At 51.4% G+C, this 21,997-nt stretch overlaps 3 protein-coding genes across 3 annotated transcripts; 1 reads left to right on the top strand and 2 right to left on the bottom strand.

Moving 5' to 3' along the window:
• Positions 1 to 6,089: 6,089 nt before the first annotated feature.
• LOC131215024 (uncharacterized) lies at positions 6,090 to 17,437 on the top strand. The gene is made up of 10 exons (XM_058209399.1): positions 6,090 to 9,545; positions 9,597 to 10,208; positions 10,257 to 11,703; positions 12,020 to 12,739; positions 13,294 to 13,922; positions 14,039 to 15,586; positions 15,668 to 16,093; positions 16,165 to 16,384; positions 16,593 to 16,785; positions 17,296 to 17,437. Exons 1-10 carry the CDS (start codon positions 6,090 to 6,092, stop codon positions 17,435 to 17,437), a joined length of 9,393 nt encoding a protein of 3,130 aa, XP_058065382.1.
• Positions 17,438 to 19,428: 1,991 nt separating this feature from the next.
• On the bottom strand, positions 19,429 to 20,035 carry LOC131211469 (phosphopantothenoylcysteine decarboxylase). Its single transcript, XM_058204940.1, has one exon. The coding sequence runs from the start codon at positions 20,033 to 20,035 to the stop codon at positions 19,460 to 19,462; it is 576 nt and encodes a 191-aa protein (XP_058060923.1). The 3' UTR covers positions 19,429 to 19,459.
• A 79-nt stretch (positions 20,036 to 20,114) lies between these two features.
• On the bottom strand, positions 20,115 to 20,841 carry LOC131211473 (cytochrome c oxidase assembly protein COX19). The gene is made up of 2 exons (XM_058204954.1): positions 20,697 to 20,841; positions 20,115 to 20,397 (listed from the first exon to the last, which is right to left on the bottom strand). Exon 2 carries the CDS (start codon positions 20,382 to 20,384, stop codon positions 20,115 to 20,117), a length of 270 nt encoding a protein of 89 aa, XP_058060937.1. The 5' UTR covers positions 20,385 to 20,397; positions 20,697 to 20,841.
• Positions 20,842 to 21,997: the final 1,156 nt, after the last annotated feature.

Raw genomic sequence — 21,997 nt, 5'->3', positions numbered from 1 at the left:
GCCAGCAACGACGGTGCCGTATGTCCGCACGCAGCGTTTGGGGTAAGGCCTGAAGAGTTTCAGCCACTATCCCGGCGTGCGAAAGCACGGCAAAGGGACATCAGCGCCACGGGGTCAAGCACTGAACCCGCACATCTGCGCTTGTGCTAATGCCAAAAGTGAGACCGACGGTTGTCAAACTACGCAAGCAGGAGTTCGCTCACAGAGTACGTGCCTTTGGGGAAATCATAAAACCGCCGGTAATTGGATGCGACGCTCTAGCGAACCGGAACCACGAGTTCGTTGGACGCAAATTCTAACAGTACTTAATGTTAAATTAATAAAAATTTTCGCAAAGGATGGAATGAAACGCTCAATCGATTGTTTACGGCAGAATGACAAGCGCAGTGCGTGCTCCAACTCAACTTCAGTTTCCAACTCACAGAACGCGAATGCGCAACGACGCTTCTGCTCGAATGGCGAAGGTGCTCATTTCTCTCATTTTTTTTTCTTTCGTGCACTCCGTGGTCCGCTTGCGACACAAAAGCGTAACTACGTGCGTGCGTGCCAATCCGAAAAGAATTTGTCGTTCGCGAGCCAGTAATAATGTTAATATGTCGGTGGCAGTTCGAATAGTGCACGTACGCAAGCTGTTTTTGCCCTGAGGCTAACACCGTGCTCGACAAAAGTCGCGTTCGACCAGTGTACAAAAATTGCCGTGCGGATCGGAACGCGTTTTGTTTGGTGACCTTTTCGCTGGCCACCGCCGTTTCGTCCCACCGTCTTTGTTGAGTTCCGAGAAAAATGTGTCCGACGCGAGGTAAATTACGCTACACTCGAGCGTTGGGGTGACCGCCGAGGCCAGATGTGATCCGCGGTGGATTCGTCTTTAGTGCTGGCCAAGAAGGTCCCTGAAGCGCGGGGGACGAAGGGCAGTAAATTTGGATCGATGAGAGTGTGTGATTCGACGAGGCAACCGAGGCAACTCTCTGGCTGGCTGGCTGGCTGGGGGCCAGAGGGCACAGGGGGGTCCGCGGCACGGGTTGTGAATCGTTTTGCCCACTAAACAAAACATTCGTTAGCCGTGATGGCGAAAGTTGGGCAGAGTAAAGTTTAACATATTTTGAGCCAATCGCCCGATCATAGTGTGCCCAAAGCGAAAGGCATCGATGGAGTAGAAAATGCGCCAGAAAGAGACAGCCAGTGCTTGCTGCGCAAGTGAACGAATCGTTTTATTGTTTGTTGTGTTCTTGTTCGGTGCCTCCGATGGCCAAGCGTGCGTAGGGAAGGAGAGCCACAACGCGAAAAGAAAGCATCAGCCGGAAGGCGCGCGCTAGAGAATGAAGAAAGTGTTCCACTGGAAAAGAGTATCCTTTGGCCTGTTTGCTGGACTGCTGCGTAAACGAAGCGAAGAAAATGAAGATGACGAGCACGACTTGTACCAACTTGTTTGCAGGAGCGTGAAATTTTCTAACTACTTGGAAACGGCTGGCGCGGAGTGAAAAGTGAGAAGAACTATTGCATATGCGAGAGTGCGTGGCGGAAGGTTCCAACAGCGTCGCCTCAACAGCAGCAGCCTTTCTGAATGGCAACATAACGTAACGTCGGCGATTCGGTTTTCGTGTGGCGCGCACGGAAAGCGCGTGCTGCGGAAGCGTTGGCTGGCTGGCTGGCTAGCCAGCTACCTTTCCGCCACCGCCGGAGAGCTCGGCGCGGCGGCGGCAAACCGTCCTTTGTCCTCGCGGTCCGGTAGCAAGATTTTCTTTATTCCGTCTGTCCGTCAGCTCCGGGAGAGTAGCTCAGGGCAAATGTGCTGCGGTCGTCGACAGTGCGCCACTACCACCACTACGACGCTGGTAAGTGAAACTTTGTTGCCGTTGCCATTTCCCGTGTAATCCGCCGCCCTCTAATGAAAGCGTTCAATTGTTCCCACCACCTGAGAGAGTGAAATGGCCACCAGCCACCGAAAAAGACCAATTTCCAACATTTTCTGTTCGTTTTGTTTATGCCCTTCCGGTTTGTTTTTATCGACGAGGGGGGGGGCGGGTTCTTTGACGGCTGCACACAGGGCACAGTGACCCCCACGAATTGCGCACCAAATTTACTGTTTGCGTGATTTTATTTTACGCCGAATTTGAAATCGTCGTTCCAAAAAATGGTTCAAAATGCGTAAAAACACGGTACGGCCGCGCCGCGGTGATTCACGCTGGAATCGCGTGCCAGAGAATGAGTCATTTTATTCTGTTCCCCAATGCCGCTTGCGAACACGTGTACGGGTTACGATCAAATTAGTCGCATGCGTTTTTTTGTACGGGAATTAATTAAAATGCAAAACCAGCAATGGATTTTAATATCAAAAAAGGATTGAGCATGACAAAAACAACAATTTGAAAAAAATGATACACATTTATCCACACGTCCACGTGATCCTGAGGGCCTGAAACGAACCCGGACGTCGTACGTGAGGCACACGGGTGAACTCCGAAAAACGCCCTTTTTCCGTGGTCTTTTTTCCCAAGGACTTTCGGAGCCGAAAAGAAAAGAACACCATTAACTTGCTTCAGTCTGCAGCGAAATTACCCGGTCTTGTGTAACCGTAACCATTTTCTACATTATGCTAATTTAAAAAACAGCCTTCGATGTGCCGCACAGGGGGAACATTCCTTGAAGTGTGCCCTGCCTGCTCCTACTAGACACATTCTCCTGCGGGGCGTTCGGTCTTCCTGCCCCGCTGCGCGCTGCCACACGCAGAGCGTAGGAGAATTTCTTCCGCGTACCGGAGTCTCGGTTCCCGGCATCACATCACAAAAAAGGATCTCCGGCTCACGTGTTGTGTGCCTGCGCTGTGTCCATGCGCTTTCTTTGCGCGCGTCCTCACCAGCAGGTGCCGTCCCTCGTGCATTTCGGGTTTGCATTATTCAAACGTCTTTCATTCGTCCACGATGGGCCCTATCAGTTCATCGAGAGATTGCCTAAATCATTACAAAACGAGAGAGCGAGAGAGAGGGAGGAGAACGTGAGAGAAGAGAGTCGATCTTAATGCTGTTTTTTTTTGTCTCAACAGGAGTCGTGTGCGGTTGATGACTTTTAAAAGTGAACCTCCTTCTTTCCAGCTGAGTGTCGGGTCGATTCTACAGCGTGCATCGGATAACGCTCATCTGACTATACATCGCTATTCTTCGCGTCGTTTAGCCAAAGGGTATCGATGGCCAACGGTGCATGGAAATGCATATCATCTGGCGGTGGCTTTTAAAAGAGTTTCCTGTGGGCGCTTAGCCGAGGCAAACCTGTTTTCTGTGGCTCGGCCGCAACCGGGAGAAAGTCTGGTGGCAGCGACCCGCTGCCTGACTTTTATTGGAATGTGTAAATTTATTTGCTTCCACTACCACGACGTGTGCATTCCCCGTTTTTTCCCGATCCCGAACGTCGGTCTCCGTGATCGGTGATTTATGCGCTCTCCGATTGGAATTCGCCCACCGAGAGGAAGCACCGGAGTCTTGCCATCCAAAGTCATCGTATTACACTTCCTTCCAAGATCTCTATCCTCGCGTTCTCTCTCTCTCTCTCTCGTTGGCCAGTTGTTGTACTCCATTGAGACTTAATAACGGGATAGAAGTCGTCAAAGGGGAGTGTAAATGGGATTGTGTCTAGCTGGCATTCGGAAGCGATTTTTCACTGGTGCATCCGATTAGGAATGCAATTTCTTAAATGGAGTAGCACAAAAAAGGGGCGCGCGTGCGCTCGGTTTTTTTGTTTCAGTTAAATGTTGCAGCAGGGAGATTGTGGAACTGAAAGTGCCACTTCTCTTCGACTCTCCATTTGGTAACGTCCACAGTGAGGGCGATAATTTTTAATACCGAGCCAGTGGCTCCAACATTATGCCATTTTGTAAAATCAGCCACATTATGTGGAGTTTGTGGACGGTATGATTGACGGATGAAAAGAAATCGACCGCCAGCATTATTATGCCGCTCGAACCGGACAACAAATTAGATTCGTTAACGAGAACCGAGATGCTAGGCATAGAAAAGTGGTCGTTCCCCTTCAACCGTCGGACGAAGACGACGGACAACGGCTCTGTGTTGCAACACAAATGCAATTAAGGAGCGCGAGCGCGCCTCCGAGTCCATTAGAAAAGACACCGCACTCTCGAAAGCGCGAGAACCGCGTAGGGAAGAGTGGAGGCCCGTCTTTACGACTCTTTTCTTGGTCGCGAGTTTGAGAATTCAGAAGACGCCGAGCCGTACGAAGGGAACGATAGGGCCAAGACGCGCGGTTGATCTAATAATGAGCGCGGTTCCACCGGCAGCTAGAGCGAGAGGGATCAAAAGTGGAGAACGAACGAGTGAACGAGCATTACGCAGCAACACGCGCGCGGGGGGATGTAAATTATGTTGTCCCGGTGGGGGCCCTTGGTGTGTTGGTGCCGATTGGTAAAGTCAATCCGTACACCGAACTCGGCCGTACCTACCGCGGGTTGTGCAGGTGTTTGCGTGTGCCGCGCGCTCGTCTTCTCCGGTACTGGTTAGAGGGTTTTCGGGTATGCATGTCTGACTGATGATGAGACTGAAAAGTGCGCCTGCCACCGGTGGAAGGATGCACTGCGTGCCGTGGTGTGCGTAGGGCGCAAGAAAACGAAACAACAAAAGCCAAACGCAACGCGGGCCTTGTTTGAAGAGAAATGGAAAAGAAAGATTGGCGGGGCGTAAGAAAATTGGTGTGCGATGTGAGCGAGAACGGTGAAAATCTTGGCATCGCAAAAGACACCAACGGAATCAGTTTCAGGATGTTACGGGCATTATTTCGAAACAATTTTCATGTTTTCTACCACTTTTTCCACATTATCTGCGTGGTTTATCAATGTATGTGGGGTACACAGGGAGAATTCCAACACAGATCTGTGAATGATAAAACGGAACACATAATGACATCAAATGCATAATTATCTTTTCATTTGCTGTTGGCCCCTGACAATGTAGAACACTTTTGTTTCATTTTTTCGACCCTCTGCACCACGTTATCATCATCGCCAGGGCGGCAGCTGCATGCGAAAAAATGTAATAATTTGTTTGAAGAGCGCACTCCACTGAAGCGAAGAGCAAAAATAAAGAAAACAGCAATTATGCGCTCCGTTCGCATTTTCTTGTGCCGGCTGTGTGTGCTCACTCGTTCACGGTGTGTTCTTTCACTGCATTCTGTGCAACGCATGCTGCAATTGAAGTCTCACCGCGGGACAACCGCGTTGCTGCGTTCTATGCTCGATTTTATGCTCCTTCTGGGTCGTGGTTTGCTGTGGCTTCTCGTTGTCAGCCAGCCGATTCCCGGTGCGTACTGAATAGCCATTTATTTCTTGACATTACTCAACCAACCGACGGCGGTCAACCCGGAGCACAACCGGCAACATCGTCGTTCGTCGTGTCGCGTCTTGTGCCGGGAGGACGAAAACTGACAGTTCGCGTAAATGTTGGCCAAGTGAGCGGTAAAGAGAGCGAGAGTGCTTGCGCGAGAGCTAACCCAATGCACGGTTCAAGAGAAGGAGTAAAAGTTTGCGTGAGCGCGGCCATCGTGAACGAATTTCGTGTGTTTTCACGCATTTACCACGACGCGCGGCTGTGTGTGCGGATTTTTCGGTACGGAGAAGTTATTTTCATTTAAAAAAGTCACTGCGATAGCCGCGCCGCACCGCTCACACACATAGACACGCGGGCATAGGAAAGGGCTATTTTAGTGGAAAATACTCGGCAAACCCGTAGTGCACGGAAGTGCGGTGATGGTGAGAAAAGTTGCTGAAAGGATTGGTGTATCGCGGTGTCTCCGTTTTTCCCTAATCGGGCCCTAATTCGAGGTGCAAGGGACGAGGCCAAACTAGGACGTGGCGTTGACTGTATGTGCAATATGCTGTGAAATATCACCTTGGCCGAAACCCACGGTCTACGCTATGGCAAAAGCTGCACATTTCCGGATCGAAAAAGGAGTAGCCCCAATCGCAGCAATCCTTTTCTGAGTAACATTTTACGCGTAGATTTGCCGAAAAGCCAATCAAAAAAAGTACCATTTTTCTGTTTCTCATCAAAAATTTGTTTTTGTTTTGCAGAAAAAATCGTTGGAAAATGGAATGCGACGTGTCTCCGGCCCCACCGGTGCAGACGAACCGTATGACGACGAAACAGCAGCAATCGCCTACGGTCGTAGCCAAAGCCGCACACCACAGTGGGAGCAACAATGGAAATAGCGCCAGTGGCACGTCCTCCACCAGCATCAGCAGCAGTACGGGTACGGTGGAAACCAGCACCACCACCTCGGGGGCGATGGCAGCGACGTCATCGACGCCGTCCGATGATGATCCCGCATCCTGCACTTCCGCCCTGGCACTGTCCATGGTTACACCGCCCTCGATGGGTGTCGGTTGTGAAACAATCGTACGACGAAGTATCCACAGCAATATTAGTATGGTCAATAACAACAAGAGTTTTGGCATCGAGGAGGACAGAACAGCGAGAGCGGGAAGATCGATGCACCCGGAACCGGTGACGACCGTGATTGAAATTAGTGATCAGAGCACTGCGGACGATGTTAGTTACCCGGAGCAGCTACTATCATGCACCTCGGAGACGACTTGCGTGCTGCTATCGGATGACTGCGATTCGTCGCTTCCCGCGGCGGGAAAGGAAGACGATCCTCTAACCATTTCCATCAGTGATTCGCTCGAGAGGCTCCCTTCGTTGCAGTGCAGTACTCCACATTTTGTGACCTCTCAGCAGCAACTACAACAACGAACTGCTGGACCGGGAACAGTGGCGGCGGCCCCCGTTTCAGTCGCTGCTGTACCAACGGTCAGCGCTCCGAAGCACAATCATCATCTTCGGAGAAACGTTCCTAGGATGGCAAGCAGCAGCACCGGGGGAACACGACAGCAAGGGCTTCGGCAACGTCGTGGATCGGCCGCCGGATCGTCGGATGCGTTGGACAAGCGTCACCGGCAGTCGGAGGGTGCGTCGACGATGCGCGAAGTGCTTGCTTCGATTCCGGGCTTCAGCATAAAACCGCGTCGACGGACGAATAAGAAGCTGTCGACGGCGGCGCAGCTCGAGCAAACGCGTGAAGGTTGCGTGGATCTTGAGACGCCCGATTCTATCTTAGTGCACTGCAACCTACGGGCACTGCTGAATCGCGAAACGTTCCAACTGCTGCCGCCGTTATATCAGTACAAGCTGGTGCAACTATTGCCACCTGTGGATCGGCCCTCCGTGCTTGATGCGTCCGAGTGCGAGCGGAACGGAATTCGGTTAAATCCGTCCAGCTTGAACAACGAGTTCTTTGCGCGTGCTTCGCAGGAATGGCGCGACCGGTTGTCGGAGGGTGAGTTTACGCCCGAGGCGCAGCTCAAACTTCGAGCGGAAGCGGATCGCGAACGGAGCAAGGTGGACCCGTGGAAGTTAAAGCACTTCGAACCGATGTGGGGTGACCGAAAGTATGCCGACGGAGCGTTCATTGGGGCGGCCGGTACGATGGCCAATCCGGCACCTCCGGTACCACCCCCAGCACTACCATCGGCATCGGTAACCAAGGCTTCAGCATCTACCGGGTTGCTGTCGCCGGTGTTATCCATGTCCGTCGTCGGTACGGTTATGGTGACATCTCCTCCTACACCGTCAGTGGCTGCTCTACCGAGAATAATGCAGCCGCAGAAGCAACCCATCTCTACTACTGCCTTAACCGGAGGACGTGTTATCGGAACGGAGAGTACTATCGTACCGCCTCGAACTCTCACGAAGCCACAACCATCATCCGTAGTCAGCAGCACGACAACAGTTGTGACGAAACCACCTCCCAAACCGAGCATTCTTCCCGCTTCGTCTAGTGGTGCGTTTGTACTTCCCCCGAGAACGACGATAACGGTCGCTAATAGTGGTATGACCAGCGCTTTCCAACGGGCAGCAGGACATTCCTCACTTGGTGGAGCCTCAGGAGGCAGTGTTTCAGTTGTCCCCATCAGCATCGTTGCGGCCAGTAGCACGAGTAGCTGCTCCGCCAGCATTGCTAGACCAGCGCTAAAAACAACGATTAAGCTGCGACCGACGACTGCGATCGCTACTAGTACGACGGCGAATGTTCTCGGTGGTGCTGCTGGTGGCCACAAACCATTTGGCCATCCGGTCCGCGACCAGAGCGTCACGCTGAACCCGATCGTAGCCACCATTACGGCGCGAACTGTGCCTGGGCCGGCGACGAGTCCGAATGTAGGAAGTTCGAAACGTGTGCTACCGACAGTCATGGGTGTTAGCAATAGCGGCCACACCACAACCAGTAGTTGTAGTTCCGGTCATTTTCCCGTCGCCGCAGGAGGAATGATTACAAGTATTAGGAGTAGCGGGTCCCAACCGATGTCTCCGAAGCGGCTTCGTACGGTAGGGGCTGTCACGAGGTCCGCTCTGGCAGGGACAGGAAACCAGCAGCATCATCCACATCAGCATCACCCACTGGTGCAGCATCATCCGCTGAGTAACGCTGCCCTTTCGATAACGACGACATTTGCGGCTCCAAGTTCAACAGTTAATCCGGTTGCCGTTGCCCATCCCCGGCCGTCGCCTTTAGTTGTGAAGATGGTCGAAACGGCCCCGAATAGTTTTCCCATTGCGGGCGCTGTTAGTAGCTTGAAACGCACACACAGTAACCGTTCGGTGACACCAGACACGCTGGGCAGTAATTGTAAAATATCGAAGCGAAGAACCGAAGACGCTACTGGCGGAACTGGTAGTCCGCGACGAGTGCTGACGATTGTGACCACCACGGTTCCGGGCACTGGTGGCAGCAGTAGCAGCATCGTGTATAGAAGCAGTAGCAGTAGCATCAATAATCGCCTTATCGCCACCAACAACGCCGTAATTTCCACGTCCGTTTCCTCCACCGACAGTAGCAACAGCAACAGCGACAGCAGTACCAATAATGGCGGCAATAGCAATAGTAGTAGATTAAATCTTAGCAGTAGTAGCACCATTAGCAGCGAGAGCAAATTAACCACCAACAACACCAACGTCGTCGCCGCGGAATGTGATACTTTGACGATTCGCACGACCAGTGGTGGGTCTGCATTATTGGCCGATAGACGACGACGTGCAGCAACGCTAGGGGAAGCAGTAGCAGCAAGGCAGCCCGTAAAGGGTATGGCGATGCAGTCACGGAGGAGAGTGCGTCGACAGGAGCAGGACAACAACAGTAGTAGAACCATTAGCAATAGAAGTAACGCAGTGCTTGGCGCAGCAACTATCATCGTTGACGATGATGCCGATTCGGCTACGATCATCGACGACGAGACGATACTCAACGGGGGGAGCATGGATTCGCAGGATGAGCGATCCTCGTCCTCGACGCTCGTACCATCGTCCGACATCATACTCGAGGAAGCAATCGACTGTGGCGATGTCGTCGATTGTGGTTCGGCGGGTAGTGGCGACCACCAGCAGCAACAATGGTGTGGGAACGGAAAACTGAAATCGGAACTGCGCGGAGAGGAAAAGGCTGCCCCGAGGGGCCGAGTTTTGCCGGCCACGGCGGGTTCGCTGATCGTAAAGTACGAAGATGTTAATCACCAGCAACAACAACCACAGTCGCAACAGCAGCAGCAGCAGCAGCAACCGCGCATGTTTGCGATGGCAATGGGCGGCAGTGGAAAGGTAGCCAGTGCCAACGGTCGGCAACCGGTGGTGTTACCGCCTACTTCGATTGTCGGTGGCACTGTCACCAGCGATACGCAGATGATCTACGATCACAACTCGGGCCAGATGTTCAGCATCGTTTGTGTCCCGTCGCGCTCATCGACTTCCACTACCTCGAACGTTTCCAATGCAGCAGCGGTCGCCGCCCTGGGTCTCCGATCGCTACCAGCTTCACTAACGGTTACAGCTTTACCACAACAGCAGCAGCAACATCAGCAACAGCAGTTACTGTCGATTTCAAATGATAGCAGCAACAGCAGTAGCGTATCGACCACCGCGATGATGGCCGCGAGTGACAATCATCTCGAAGCTGGCGCTGGCACGGGAGGCAATGGTGGCAACCCACACCCTATAAGTACGTTCGCGAACGTACTACAAGGCGGTAGTGAGGTTGGCAACGATCTGGTGATCGTACACCATCAACCGCGCCCCACTGCCTGTGATGATCCTGTTGATGACGATGAGATCGGCGAAGGTGCTGCGATGAAGGAAGCAGACAATGATGCCGAGGATGTGCCGGAAGCTGACGAACAGCCGGATGATGAGATGCTGCCGGAAGAGGAAGATGACGATGAAGACGAAGACGATGACGATGACGATGATGATGACGGTGGAGTACACACGACGACGGCCACCAACACTGCCGACGAAGAGGAGGAAGAAGAAGAGCACGAGATGGATGAAGGGGTGGAGGAAGAGGAGACCGCCGAAGGAGAGTTCGGGCAAGAGGGAAACGTTCGTCATGTGATACACCACCACCACCCGGGTAACGATGGGATCTTCAATGGGGTGGCAGTTGGAGGAGTGATCAATCATCATAACCCTCTAAACCGACATCAACACCGAGCGCACCGCCACACACATTTCAACAACCACCCGCATCTCCGCCCGCAACTATCCACGGGGGTGGTAAACATGAACCTAACCGCATTCCACCACGATCACGTGCACCTTCATCAGCAACATCAGCAACAACAATCGCGGAGCATTGCACCGATCAAATTGTGCTCCGGTCAGGAAGGGTCAATGGTGTTGATGATCCCATCGACGACGACGACGGTTAGTGCTGAAGGTGGGCTAGAAGAAGACGATAAGGAGGGAGATGAGGAGGAAGATGAGGAGGAAGAGGAGGAAGAGGAACCGTCCTCGAATAGCGTGGACGGGGGGAGTAACTACTGTGATAATGCTTCCGCCGCGGATGACGATCCGGAAGAGGAAGTCGATGACGGTGGTGCTGAGCAGCAGCGCGATGAAGATCATATGCTGCTGACAACGACCAACGTCAACACTGTTGAAGGGCTGCATAACCTCGGTCAGCACTATGGGGCGGAGCAGTTGGAAGATGCAAAATCGTTGAACGATTACCATCACAACAATGTGCATCATCAACATCAGAGCGATGGGAGCGTTGGCGCAGTTGTTGAGGAGGACGGTAACGGTGGGACGAGCTTTATTCTCGATCAACAGCAGATACAGCAACTGCAGCGACAGTATCAACAGCTAAGCCACGGTCAAGGAGTTCTGCACCACGAGCAACAACTACATTCAGTAGTCACTGCTGCAGCCGTATCCCCGGTGGCGACCACATTGATACCAGGAGCGACTTCTGGTGTGCCAGGAGAATCAGCTGCACACGTACTGCTACGCGATGCAAGAATGCCCGATGCGTCCAACTGTGCCGGTGACGTGTTAACCGATGGTCTGGTCAACGGTGAGTGTGGTGAAATGGACCAGCAGCAAGCGGGTCACGAGGAAAACCACATGCAGCACCAACACGAAGAGCAGAACGATGATGAGGAAGTGGAGGAAGACGAGGAGGACGAGCCGGACGAATCGCTGGAATCGGAAGACGGACGCGGCACGACGACGCTGTTGCCACAGCACTATCAACAGCCCGATGCTCATCAGCTGATGGAAAAGTACATCGAAGAGGTGGACGGTGGTAGTAGCAGCGCCGGCGGGTACACCGTCCTGGAGACGACCGGCGGGGAGATGATCAGCACAGAAAGTAAGTACTAGAGGTGGTGTTTGCCGATCGTCTTCGGGGGTATTTTGATCTCCTTGGGGTTTGAATCCATTATTTGCGATCGTCGCAAGAAAGTCGCTCGTTAGAAGGTGTTCGAGAGATGTTTAATGGTACCTTTACCTCTTAAAAATTGTCTGCTTATTGTAACTTTCTCTTTCTCCTCTTTCTCTCGGAATACCGTTATTATTGTTCCGTCAATCTTGTGAACCATCCACACTGTTGCGGCTAATTGCACCCTTTCTCGAATTTCATTGCAACGTCTTTGTTCAACGATCAATCACTACACAACATCGTACAGTCGTCGAACACAATCACGACCAAGATATGGCGATAATGTTGGAACCGATCGTACATTCTGGACCGGGAGAACGCCCGGTTGAAACGGTTGTCAGTGAGGAAACGGTTGTCGACGATGCTGCGTGCATGGTGGCGAATGGCGAGCAAAGCTCGGTAAACGGTGGTCGGATCATTGCGGAACATCAACACCCATTCCGCGGAGAACGACGCTCCTACGGTGGTCAAGCACCCCTGCTGGATGCTGTTGGTAATCATGTGATCAATGAAGCGGATGCAGTGTCCGAGTCGGACCATCGCAAGGGTGTTCTGGTGGATGGGGAAGGATCTTTTAACCGGCGAATCCCGCGGTTACAGGAAGTGAACGAAGCGCAGCCACCGGCGACGCTGTCAGCAACAACAAGGCGGACAACGATTTTGGTCGTGGAAGATCAGCAAATGGGGCTCATTGAAGCGAGATCGATCAATGGGACACATGCGATGCAGCAGCAGCATCATCACCACCAGCACCGGAAGGCGAAAGCCGTGCTGAAGCAATCGATTGAATGCCAAAACGATGGTACCACCGTGCGCCACTCCGTCGAGCCGCTGCCACTGCGAATTGTTTCTGAGGGTTGCATTGGTTCGCTCGAAACGGGAAGTAATCTCATGTTTACTGACCCATCTTCCTTTTCCGAATCGGACGGGGTGGACGCAGTCGCTGAAGATGCACTCGGCTGTGGTGGTAAGTTGGCTGTGTTGCTGGAAATGTTGTTCTCTGCATTCGTTTCTCCCGTTGTTCCGTTGTGCCTGCGTACTTTCGTTCTCAAGGGTCTTGCCGTATGTTTATGTCTTGTGGATGCGGATTACCTTTAGGAAGGGATTAGAAAAATATGGATTGCAGCCGAGAATTTTGTTGCCAATTTTATTCTCTCTGTTTGGCCGTCTATTGTATTTACCATGCTTTAAGACTTATGAGTTGCCTTACCTCGTTATAGGATGTTCTTGACGCTTGTTGTTGTGCTTCGCCATACGTTTTTGTTTCTTTTATTTTTGCTTTTTGCCAAAAGTAGTCCAGCATGGATATGCTTTTTTGGGAAGAGGGTTTCTGAAATCAATTTTTGTTGTTTATAACAGTGACAAAAGAAATGAGAATGTCTTCCAATTGGTGGAAATCTGCGTTGCAAACTGAAAATAAGTTGGTCAGACTGCGATACTGCCACCATCGATGTTAATTATTAAGAACCTTCAATCCTACATTCAATTGCCAAAAAAATTGTTGTTCGCTTATTTTCACAGATTGGCCACAGTTCAAGATGAAGATGATGGATACGACGAAGATGCTCGTAGTCGATCATCATCAGCTGGTCGACGGCAGTAACAGTATTATCCTATCCCCACTCGGTGCGACGGTGACCCCAACCATGGCTTCCTCTCCGACGCTTCTTGCCGGAGCTACTCAGCAAGTGCAACATCAGCAGCACCAACAGCAGCTTCACCTAACTCAAACCAACCTTCACCCGCATTTAACGAACGCCGCAGCAACGCAACAGCACCAACACACGATGCAACCATCACCGACGACGATTCCGGTTGCAACGGCAACTATTGTACAGCAAATTGCAACCAATCATCAGCAACAACAGCCGGCACAGCTCCATCAAAACACGGCCACAGGGATCAGTTTTTTAGCGCACCACCCGCAACAGCAAGCGACAGTGCAGACCATGGCAGCGGTGCAAGCAGCGCAGCAACAGTCTCATCCGCAAGGAATGAACATTTTTCAGATTCATACCCAGCCTCAGCAGCAGCAGCAACATCAGACGACTCAACAACCTCATCATACCACTCAAACGATGCTGGGAGGCGTAGTCACGTCTCATCCGGTAGCGTTGAGCGGTGGCGGCACGATCCAGCTAACGTCAGAGGCGAGTCTGACAATCATTTTTACTTTACCATTTATCCCAGCGTCCCATCGAATGGCCGCTCAAGTACCGATCGGTTAATGTACAATGTTTTTCCCTTTCCTTCGACACACACGCAGATTAAAGACGGTATCCGCAACAATTTGATAAAGCCTGAGCCTGGCGTAAGCTATACGACTATCCGGCAAGGCAACCAGCAGATAGTGACGCGCATCAAGCTGGAGGGTGACGATGGTCAATTGCAGCAACACTCCGCGCAGCAGCAGCAGACTTTTCAGGCTCAGCTTCCCAAGGTGAACGTTGTGACGTCCTCAGCCGCACCATTGATAGCACTTGGAGGATCTTCCAACCAAAACCAGGATAATTTAACACGCGTGATCGAAAGTGTGGCCGGCAACTACGGGTCGGCGGCAGGGATGTCTGCGTCGGTGGCACAACAGGTGGCTCAACAGTCTCAGCAGCAACAACAACAACAACCGCAGCTCATTCAGCACGTTCAGACGGCTACCGGACAGCAGATTCGCTTCGAGATAGACCCGACAAACCATCATCACGCGTTGCTACAGCAAGCGACGCAATCTCAGCAAGCACAGCAACAGCCTACCTTGATCACACAGCAGCAGCATCAACCAAAGTTCATTATCACCTCGCGACCGATGACCAGCGTGGTAAACGCCGTCACCGGCACGAAGATTCCACTGGCCGTGCAGCAGACGACAGGTACCACCACGCAGTTGCACACCGGTGGTCAGCAGTTTATCCATGCGCAAGACCAACAAATCCATCAGACACAGCCACCACAACCACAGTCGCAGCAGCAACCGTTGTCCAACCAAGCGACCGTAGCAACGATCCAAAAACCGATTCAGCTACAGAAGATCATCATGTCGACAGCCCAACAGCAGCGACCACGACTTCCCCTGCAGCGGGCGCAGTTCGCCATGCAAGCTCAACACACGCCGCAGACACAGGCGATCACGACGCAGGCCACCGCGAAGTTGGTTCAGCCTCAGCAACAACAACAAGCTCAAGTGATAACGCCGACACAGTCGCAGCAGCGTTTTCAGCAAAAGTATGTCTCCAACCAGCTGATCCGTGGCCAGAACGCTGCCATTCTCATGAACAGCGGTCAGTTCGTACCGCAGCAGCAACAGCAACAAGCACAGCCACCACCGGTGACGGTGGTCGGAGCGAATGTGGTTGTTGGTTCGACACAGAGAAAGCGGCCCACGGAGCAGAGCGGGGGTGCACCTGTGACTAGTGTCGCCACAATTGGTGGATGTTCCATCGTCAGTCAAGTGACAGCGGGCGGCGGGATGAACAGGCGTGGTGGTGGGCGTACTAGCAGCTCTCGATTACCGCCCGGTGCGGTCAATCTCGAACGCAGCTACCAGATCTGCCAGGCGGTCATACAGAACAGTCCTAATCGGCACCAGCTGCGGGCACAGCTGAAATCGCCGCAAGCTTTTCTGGCGGCCTCGAACTCGAACTCGAACAGCAGCATCAGCAGCATCGGTAGTACCGGCAGCAACAGTAGCAGTAGCAGCAGCAGCGGCGTCTCGGCAAGCAGTATTATTGGCAATACCAAAGAGGATACGGGTGGTGCGGCGGTGGGAGGGAGCACTGCCACTACGTTCGGTGCGGCCCTGGGAATCGGAACGAATAAGGTGAGCGATCTAGTTTGATCGACGATGCTGAGATGTTTTATGATTGCGAACCATCATTAACGTTTGTTTACCGTGTTATAGGTCGCTGGACCGAGGTTGCTAAACCCGAAGCGTGTTGTAGCGACGTCCGGTGGCCGTAACCCTCCGTCGATCGTCGTGCGCCAGGTGTACACGGGCGGGACGACGGGTGTTCAATCAAATCCGATCAGCATTATTGCGCAGTCCACTCAACAGCCGCATTCAGTGCAGCAACAGCACCAGCAACAGCAAATTCATACCCTCGGTGAACAGCTTCAACAGCACGCACAGATTATCAGCGTAACCGCCGCACCGACGATCGTGCAAACTGCCAGCAACAATAACGGCAACCCCATAGGTGCTGCCGTTTCTGGGACCGCTTCGAACGTTGGCAACTTCGGCGGAAAGTACGTGCTGGTGCAGCGTGCGGCACACATCGGTGAAATCGTAACGCCGAGGGCGGCCAGTGCACCACCCACACACAATCAGGTAACGATTGAGTGAGGAAGACAGTGATTGTTCCTCGGTGGTGACCAAAATTCTGTTTTTTATCGTTGTAGATACACATCCATCACGTGCCTGCACCACCGCAAACGCAGCAGCAGCAAATCCAACAACAAATCACCACACACCAGCAGCAACAACTGACTCAGCAGCAGGTTCAGCACCATATACAGCAACAACAGCAGTTGCATCAGCAACAGCAACAGCAGGGCCAACCGCAACAGCTAGCGCCCAGCATGCAGGCGACCATCACCCGCCGAATACCGTCCACCCACGGTGAGTATTTCCCGCCGGGGGGTGTACTACGGTGAGCGGTGAGCGCCGGGGGCTGGTGGTGTATGTATGCATGGCGCGCGTGTGAGTATGTATGTGGTGCGTGATAGAGGCAGGACAGGGAACAACGCCAGTGCTCTCCGGCCGTCGTGTACCGTGTTTCCCGTTGATCCTACCATATCTGGACCGGTGTTCCTTTAATCCCGCACAGTGATCTCCTACGGTCAGAATCTGCCTACCGCTTCCCTTGAACCGATGGCACCAAGTGGAGGGATTGGCGGCAACGGAGCCAGTAGTTCGCCGAATGCACTTATCAGTGGTACGGGTGGTGCAAATGCTACGCGGGGCAATGTCGTTATCATTGGTGGAACTGCCGCGTCCTATCAGTACAATCATCAAACACTGTTAGATCGTTCCCGGGGAGCAACGAGCAACCCTACCGTGGTTGTATCGAATGGTGGTGCATCTTCTGGCAACCCAGGCAGCAGCGGGCTTCTGCCCCAAACGAACTTGGTCAATCTGGTCTCCCCTTCGACCGCCATCATTTCACCGCAGCGACAGTTTCAATCGGGTCAAACGGTAGTGCCCGCTTTCTTGCAACAACATTCCCAACAACTGAACCACCAGCTAAACGGCGGTGACAGTACCAGTGGCCACAGCATAAATCTCGCTGGAATCAACATCGTGGTCGGCAGTCTTAATGCTGGTGGAACCACTCTTCATTACCAGCAGCTGCAGCAGCCGCAGCAGCCGTCGCAGCCCCAGCAGCAGCCACAACCCCAGCAGCAACTGATTATAATGGAAAATGATCTAGGCACTGCGCAGGTTTGTCACGAAAACGAACCCGGCGGAAGCGGTGAAGATCAGAAAGCTTGTGAGACGGTGCGAGCCGCTCCCCCGTGTTCCGGGGACAGTGGTGACTGCAGTAATGTTAGCAACGGAATCGATTGTTCCTGCTCGCTCAACTCGATGGTAGCATGTCAGCAGTGTGGTGCCTTCTGTCGCGACGACTGCATCACTGGATCGAAGCTGTGCGTATCGTGCGTGATACGATAGAATCGGGATGTACTTTTGGACTTATTTCGAGCGAGAAGGGGCAATTTCGTTCTTAACCGCTTCCTATCGCGCACGCCTATTATACGCTCCGTGTGGAAGTTCCTTGTTGTTTATTTATTGTACTTTTTTTAATTCGTCTTTCGAAGGCTTACCTATCTTTGTTTGACATTGGACGCTTTATTTCTTACTGAAGTATTTGTCGCCTCCGACGATCGCGAGAAGGTAGGCAAAGTAGAAAACTCCAAAGTGTGTACCGGACCGGGTTCGGTATCGAATGTAGAGCGCAAGCGAGAGTGGGATTGGGTTCAATGTGGCGGGTATGTGTTTACATTTAGTACAGGGCAACGGGAGTCGATAATGGTGGTGCTATTTTACTCCTCGCCATCTTCCTTCCCTCGTACACTGTTGAAGTGTTCCGCAGCAGAAACTCGCAATCGTGCGCCACTTGCGAGTTGTGGCACTTTTTAAACTGTAACTCACGACGGGAGGAGTGTAGAGTGCATCACGATAAACGGAGTGGTAAGACAAGATAAACGGGGGTGGTCAACGCTAGATGATGAGTAGGAGAGACACGCTCTTCCATCAGCAGTCCTAATAATCAACATTCCCAGAAGCGATATCCCCTGTTTTCAGTTTCCAAAGTCGTCTATTGAATCCGAACCCGAATTAGTGCTTGTAATTGTCGACTATTTATTGTTTGTTACGATGCGCAGCCCGCAGCAGAATGTATTGATATATTGTTGGAGATTGATGAGTCAATCGATTTCGATAGGGGCCCCCCTTTTACGTTCTCATCTGGTTAGTCGTTTTTCGCCGTGTAAAATAGTAGGAAAATTGTGTTTCCAATTGTAAATTATTCATTAACAGCTGTAAATTTTCATAATTCATCATTAGAGAGAGAGAGAGAGAGAAAGTTAGAAAGAGTGCGAGTGTGAGCAGAATCAAGGAGATTCGTGGGGGAATAACGACAGTTGGAATATGTGGGAGAGAGAGCGAATATAAGACAAGTAAACGAAATAAGATGGTTACAGACACAGTGTGCGGATAGACTAAAGTATTTAAAGTATGAAAGTTAAGAGTGGGGTACTGATTGCAAAAAGTTGCAAGAAAGCATCGGAAGCCAGATCAAAACGTTGAATTAAAAGCAAGTATGAAAAAATCACACACTGTACGATGTAAGTGTGATAGAACTATGCGCAAACATCGCAAATCCAATAACAGCAACTCTCTCACATAGTGCACAGACAAAAAGCAATGGAATGGAATGAAATGGAATGGAACTGTAAGAATGAAATGGATAATAAATATGGCAAATGAAAATACAAACGCCGCGAACTGAAGTTGAAACGTAGCTGAAACCGTGACACAGGCGGGAATTGCGAGCGAGAGACAGAAACCAAGGAGCATTCATAAAGAAATATGTTAACAAAGAAATTAAGGCTCATAACAGTGTGTTCAAGGTAAAACAGACGATGTTATTTGATAAGGTCCGTGAGTGAGACTTTTTTTGGGCACACTGGGTTTGAGACGTGTTTTCTCTTCTAGCTTTTCATTCGCAAACATCTGCTGTATTTTGAGACAAGCATGTTCCAATCGCCCCCCCTTTGTTCGTCGAACATGTTCAGAACTCTGGGGGGAAGTGTTTTATTGAAAGAATGTTAAAATGACGTGCTTGTGTTGCACGGCTCCAGTAGGTGTTGGAAAAGACAGACAATTGTCGTCAGCAGCAGGATCAGTTTCTTTCTATTGAATTATCTATTGCTATTGTTGCTCTTGTATGATTACTATTATTTTAATCATTATTTGAAGTATTGGAATGTGTTTGTATATAACAAAATGTATGTAAATGTTTGGAGAGCAAATATGAAAGAAAACCTGTCGGGGACGATCTATGATCCGGTTCACCCAGCAGCGGTATGTAAATCAAGGCGATTAACGTTTTATGTTGAAAGTAGGGCGAAAGAAACAGTTTGCTACATTTAGATCTTTTTATTCACAAAAAAGGTTTATGGGATAACCAAATCATCGTTTCTGAGCCAGCAGAGTTTCGCGTACGGTGGCAACGATCGTGTCGACTTCGGCCATCGCCCCGAGCCCTGTATCGCCGCACATGAGTGTTTTTGCGATGCAAGGAACCTCCCGGTGACCCCACGATTTCAGTGTTTCAATCTGTGACGCCGTGATCGGATGTTCCCACATACGGGTGTTCATGGCCGGGCAGAACAGTAACGGTTTTTGAGGGTCCCAGGCGCGCGTTGTGCACAGCAACAGATTATCACACAATCCGCCGGCCATCTTCGCGAGACTATTGGCATCTAGCGGTGCAATGACGAGCAAATCGGCCCACTTGCCGAGTTCGATATGAAGCACCGGGTCACCACGCCGTTGCCAGGCACTCCATTCGTCGCGATCCGTGTGTAGCAGGACCGTTTCCGGTAGCTCGCTCCGGGTGAAAAAGTGTTGCGCATGTTCCGTGGCCACAATCTGTATATCGACGTCGATATCACTCAGTTGGTAAAGCTTTTCCACCAACACCGGCAGCTTGATCGTGGCCACACTGCCCGTACAGCCGATCAAGACATTTCGCTTCGCCTTCATAACGTTCTTCAGTTCTCTCTGCGTTAACGGGGTGTTCTAGTTCATCAATCAACTATGGGTTCAAATACTGCACACATATTTAGGAACTGTCGGGGTTTTTCTTCGGCGCAGCGTCGCTGTATCCAAGCTTGGTAAAATCTTCCCGTGCCATCAGTTCGTTATCCATGCGGCACTGCAAATATGCCTTCGACTCCTGGCGGCAGGCAGAATTATCGTCCCCGTTTTCGCGCAAACAGCGCATGTAGAACAGCATCAGCTTACGGCACTGGCCGCCGTGATCGAGCGGAAAGCTGCCCTTCTCCGGTGCGGTGGGTATGAATTTTTTCTGCCCGAATGTCATAGAAGTCATGACGGACCGAGTGCTGAAAACGAGATAAACCGGCAGAAAAGAGATTATCATTCAGAAAAACAGTGCAGCAAGGGGTGAGGCCGCGACCGATGCTGGTCACCCTGTGGTCGCTTTGTTTTGGGTTATTTTTGTAGCAGCACATCAACCATGTTTTGTGAGCCATCTTTCGCCAATCTCATTTAAACTTGATAAATGTTCTTGAATTTATCCTACAAACTTCTGTCGCCTTTGTTAATAGTAGAAGCCAATGACCGTAAATTTAAATGCACTCACATAGTTCTGTTTTGGCGATCCGAGTTACGTAAAGACTACCTCCATAATTGCTCAAGTACAACAGTTCCAAGACGAACGCACTAAAGCCGCCTTTCTAGATGTCGGTTAATTATCGCATTTACAAACAAAACTATTTTAAAAGGACGAAAGAAGTATGATTTTCTTTATCAACCGGCACGCACGGCTCCCAAACACAGCCAACTCGATACGCTCTGTGAGGGATATTTTGCTCCGGTCGTTTGACAGCTGAAAATATCCCCTTTCGGGTGTGTTCCGTTCCGTCCCGAATTCCGCCGCAGAACCGCCGTTCCGGAACGCAGCTGTCAAATTCTCGTTCTCGACCGTCTTCGCAAAGGCAGCAACAACGAACGACGACGAATTTCTAGTGATTTTTGGCGAGCGAGAGAGCGAGAGTTGGTGCTGTTTTTCGGTCTTTTTGGTTTTTTCATTTGCGAACATTCGGCTTTTTTTACGCTTTTTCGTAGTGTCCTGTTTTTGTTTGGGCTTTCACCGCGATTGTTTTGCGTACGGGTGCGCGCTCGATCCGTGAAGCGAACCCGCGGAACGGTGCTCGGAACCAGCCTACGGAGCAGCAGCAGTGGTGTCCATTTACAGTTCCGGCCTGTCGGCGTAGCTTCCGGTTTTTATTGCGTTGCTAGATTTCGTTTTTGGTTGGGGCCCGCTACGTTGCCCGGACGACGCCGACGGTTGTTGATCGTGTGGTGCGCTTGCATCGGAAGAGGTGACGTTCGGTGTTCCGGTGAAACCTTTTGTTTACATCGGCGTCCGTCGCGAGGTGACCCGAGCAGAGGTGGCCAAAAGTGGTGTTGCGGTGTTAAATTGTGTGAAAATTTCGGTTTCCGAGTGCTGGATGAGCCGCTTGATACTGTTGGCGATCCCGTGGACCCGTGCCGTTGTTTTCGTTCCGCGATCGCTGGCTCTCCGCACACTGCCAAGCGGATGGTCAACCTTACGTGCCTATTTGGTCGAGTGAAAACAGCAAATAAAACAACTGCAGCTTGGCTGGAGACCTGGCCTCAATACGATTCGAGTCGATCTCAGTGATCACAGCGATCGCAATTCAAACCACCTGTAGGACGACGATCGATCGGCCCACTACGAGAGAGCTTAGTTTCGTGCCGTCAGAACTGAAAGTGGTAAGTAATGCTGGGTTGGGCAGGCTAAAGTGGAAAAATGAACCAACCATTCTTAGTGCGTTGCAGCGATCGTTTCATAGATCTTTGTTTCAATCTTGCTGTGCATACCAGCTCCCCGCTATCGCAATTCTGTCGATCGCCACCGATGACTCATTCTGAGCACGGTCCGACGACGCTGATAAT

Source organism: Anopheles bellator, chromosome 1 (assembly GCF_943735745.2).
Source record: "Anopheles bellator chromosome 1, idAnoBellAS_SP24_06.2, whole genome shotgun sequence".
In the NCBI taxonomy this organism is placed as follows: domain Eukaryota; kingdom Metazoa; phylum Arthropoda; class Insecta; order Diptera; family Culicidae; genus Anopheles; species Anopheles bellator.
This window is presented reverse-complemented; position numbering and strand designations above follow the sequence as displayed.

Excerpts from the sequence above, each read along its gene's own strand:
- LOC131215024 (XM_058209399.1), top strand. The coding sequence starts at position 6,090 with ATGGAATGCGACGTGTCTCCGGCCCCACCGGTGCAGACGAACCGTATG. Across the intron at positions 15,587-15,667 it reads TGGGAATCGGAACGAATAAG|GTCGCTGGACCGAGGTTGCT; the intron begins GTGAGCGATCTA and ends ACCGTGTTATAG. Across the intron at positions 16,385-16,592 it reads CCGAATACCGTCCACCCACG|TGATCTCCTACGGTCAGAAT; the intron begins GTGAGTATTTCC and ends AATCCCGCACAG.
- LOC131211469 (XM_058204940.1), bottom strand. The coding sequence starts at position 20,035 with ATGAAGGCGAAGCGAAATGTCTTGATCGGCTGTACGGGCAGTGTGGCC.
- LOC131211473 (XM_058204954.1), bottom strand. The coding sequence starts at position 20,384 with ATGACTTCTATGACATTCGGGCAGAAAAAATTCATACCCACCGCACCG.